Source organism: Empidonax traillii, unplaced genomic scaffold (assembly GCF_003031625.1).
Source record: "Empidonax traillii isolate 1590-97213 ecotype Southwest subspecies unplaced genomic scaffold, ASM303162v1 scaffold992:size1346157, whole genome shotgun sequence".
Taxonomy (NCBI): Eukaryota; Metazoa; Chordata; class Aves; order Passeriformes; family Tyrannidae; genus Empidonax; species Empidonax traillii.
The window spans coordinates 915,133-918,187 of record NW_020956185.1 but is presented as its reverse complement, the minus strand read 5'-3'; the positions used below and the strand labels follow the sequence as shown (position 1 = coordinate 918,187).

Here is a 3,055-nt window from a genome sequence, read left to right as displayed (position 1 = left end):
GACAGGAGGAGGGATACGGGGGGTTGAGCTCTGACCTCAGGGAATGAGGGAGAGGAAAGGAGGACACAGCCCTGAGCTGAGGTTTAGGGTGGACACTGGGAGGAAGTTCTTCACAGAGACAGTGATCGCACATTGGAATGGGCTGCCCAGGGAGGTGTTCAAGGAACGACTGGATGTGGAACTCAGTGCTCTGGGCTGACTGAGAAGGTGGAGATCGGGCACAGGGTGGACTCGATGATCTTGGAGCTATTTTCCAACCTAAATAATTCTGGGATTCTGTGATTAGAGGGCTGGAGCAGCTTTGCTCTGGAGACAGGCTGGGAGAGCTGGGGGGATGTTCAGTCCAGAGAAGAGAAGGTGCCAGGGAGACCTTAGAGCCCCTTGCAGTGCTTAAAGAGGCTTTAGGAGAGCTGGAGAGGGACTTTGGACAAGGGCTAGGAGTGACAGGACAAGGGGGAACGGATTCAAACAGAAAGAGGGGCCATTTAGGATGGATACAGGGAAGAAATCCTTCCCTGGGAGGGAACCCTGGCACAGGTTGCCCAGAGAAGCTGTGGCCGCTCCATCCCTGAGAGTGTCCAAGGCCAGGTTGGATGGGACTTGGAGCAACTCGGGGTAATGGAAGGTGCCCCTGCCGCCGGCCGGCTGACGTTTAGGATCCCTCCCGCCCCAAATACTCCGGCACTTGGTGACTCCCCTCTCCCCGCCCCGGCCCCGGGCGGGGCGGTCGCAGCGCGGGGCGGTCCCGCCTCCTCCTCCTCCTCCCGCCCCGCTCCGTCAGCGCGGCCGCCCCGCCCGCTGACCCCGCGGGCCGGACCCCCCGAGGCCGGGCCGGCCCGGGAGCCCCCCCGGCCATGCAGCCCCGCGCCCCCGGCCCCGCCGAGCCCCGCCGGGTCCCGCCGGGCCGCAGCCGGGCGCGCTCCCGGGGCGCGGCGCTGCTGCCCTCCATGCTGATGTTCGGCGTCATCCTGGCCTCCAGCGGGCTGCTCCTCATGATCCAGCGCGGCATCCTCGCACAGGTCGGGCCGCCGCCGCCCCACCCGCCCGCGGGGCCGCCGTCCCGCCGGGAGCCGCCCGCGGGGCCGGGGCTGGAGCTGGAGGTGCTGCGGGACACCCGGAACCGCACGATCCGCGCGCTGTGCGGGCAGCGCTCCATGCCCCGCAGCGTGTGGGACCTGCCGGCCGGGCAGCGCCGCACCCTCCTCCGGCACCTCCTGGTCAGCGACAAGTACCGCTTCCTCTACTGCTACGTGCCCAAGGTGGCCTGCTCCAACTGGAAGCGCATCCTGAAGGTGCTGGACGGGGCGCTGGAGAGCGTGGACGTGCAGGGGAAGATGGACCACAAGAGCGACCTGGTGTTCCTGGGGGACATGAAGCCCGAGGAGATCAGCTACCGCCTGAAGCACTACTACAAGTTCCTCTTCGTGCGGAACCCCATGGAGAGGCTGCTCTCGGCCTACCGGAACAAGTTCGGGGAGATCAAGGAGTACCAGCAGAAGTACGGCGTGGAGATCGTGCGGAGGTACCGCAAGAACGGCGGGAACTCGGCGGGAGACGACGTGACCTTCTCCGAGTTCCTCCGGTACCTGCTGGACGAGGATGTGGAGCGGATGAACGAGCACTGGATGCCCATCTACAACCTGTGCCAGCCCTGCGCCGTCAGGTATGACTTCATCGGCTCCTACGAGCGGCTGCGCGACGACGCCGACCACGTCCTGGAGCGCATCCAGGCGCCCTCCTTCATCCGCTTCCCGGAGCGCCAGGCCTGGTACAAGCCCGTCACGGCCCAGACGCTCCACTACTACCTGTGCAACACCCAGCGCCGGCTCATCAAGGAGCTCCTCCCAAAATACATCCTGGACTTCTCCCTCTTCGCCTACCCCCTCCCCAACATCACCAGCGAGTTCTGCAGGCAGTGATTCCGGCGGGAATTCCGCCTTGGCCTCAAGGATTTGCTAGCACAGCCGTTGCTGCTGTGTGAAACACGCTCTTCTATGCAGTATTTCCTAATTTTATACTTTGCAAACCCTGTTTTATATGAAATATTCTATATTGCCTTTGCTATTTAGGATACTTTTCGTACGGCTCTGACTTTCCCGTGTACATTCGCCGCTGACTCGAGCACAGTAGCTTTTGTATCTCTGTCTTGCTCTTCTAAATCCCTTTTTTTTTTTAATGGCAAGACGTGGAAAACGCTCATAAGGAACCTGAGAAATTCATATATTTTCAGTATTTTTTCCTCCTTTCCCGTGTTTTATATGAAATGGTATGTGGTTGAATTGAAACTGTAACCTGGCAGTTGATGCACTAAAAATCAGCGCTGTTAAACCGGTCCTAGGTCAGACAGGAGATGGGGTTTGGGTATAATATAGACCAGACCCCATTTATTCTTTGTTTTCTCATTGTAGATGGTGCTTAAATGAGGCTGGTCTTTTTTTTTTTTTTTTCTGTGTCAGTAGTACCTCTGGGTTTTATTATTATTATTGTTATTATTATTATTGATAATAGTTATTATTTACCACTGAAATATAACTAGGGATAGGGTAATACTCCTTTTCTGTGTGATTTTAAGGTTTGACAGTACAACTATTTACCCAGCATCACATATCAGATGCAATATCAAACCATCACACTCTGCTCTTCCCTGTGAATTAAAGCAATACAGACTTGGGCTAAGATCAAACCCCATCCTGGTCCTTAGGATGGAAAACCAAATCCCACGGGCAGCACGCCAGCTCACAGCCTCGTGGGCCCTGCGTGGAAACCACCGTGGAAAAAATCCTTTCCCCAGCCATGTTTGAAACAATGGCATTTTGGGGATTAGTTCTCCTTCCTTTTACAGCTGTGCACACCCTTTTTGTAGCTCTTGTATTTAATTATGGCTCTAAAATTGTACAAGTTCGGGAGATAATGCAGGATGTTGTTCCTGGGAGGCCGTGTCCTCGTTTCTAATAAAGTTTTGATATGAATTACCCTGTGAGTGCTTTTCCTTGGGATTATTTGTGTTCTTGGAGAGGCCTCTGCCCCTCCGTGGGGGTGTGATGAATTGGTTATT

The 3,055-nt window shown here is 56.4% G+C and overlaps 1 protein-coding gene across 1 annotated transcript; it reads left to right on the top strand.

Moving 5' to 3' along the window:
• The first annotated feature begins 854 nt into the window (after window positions 1-854).
• On the top strand, window positions 855-2,367 carry CHST14 (carbohydrate sulfotransferase 14). The gene has a single exon (XM_027903796.1). It carries the CDS (start codon window positions 855-857, stop codon window positions 1,917-1,919), a length of 1,065 nt encoding a protein of 354 aa, XP_027759597.1. The 3' UTR covers window positions 1,920-2,367.
• Window positions 2,368-3,055: the final 688 nt, after the last annotated feature.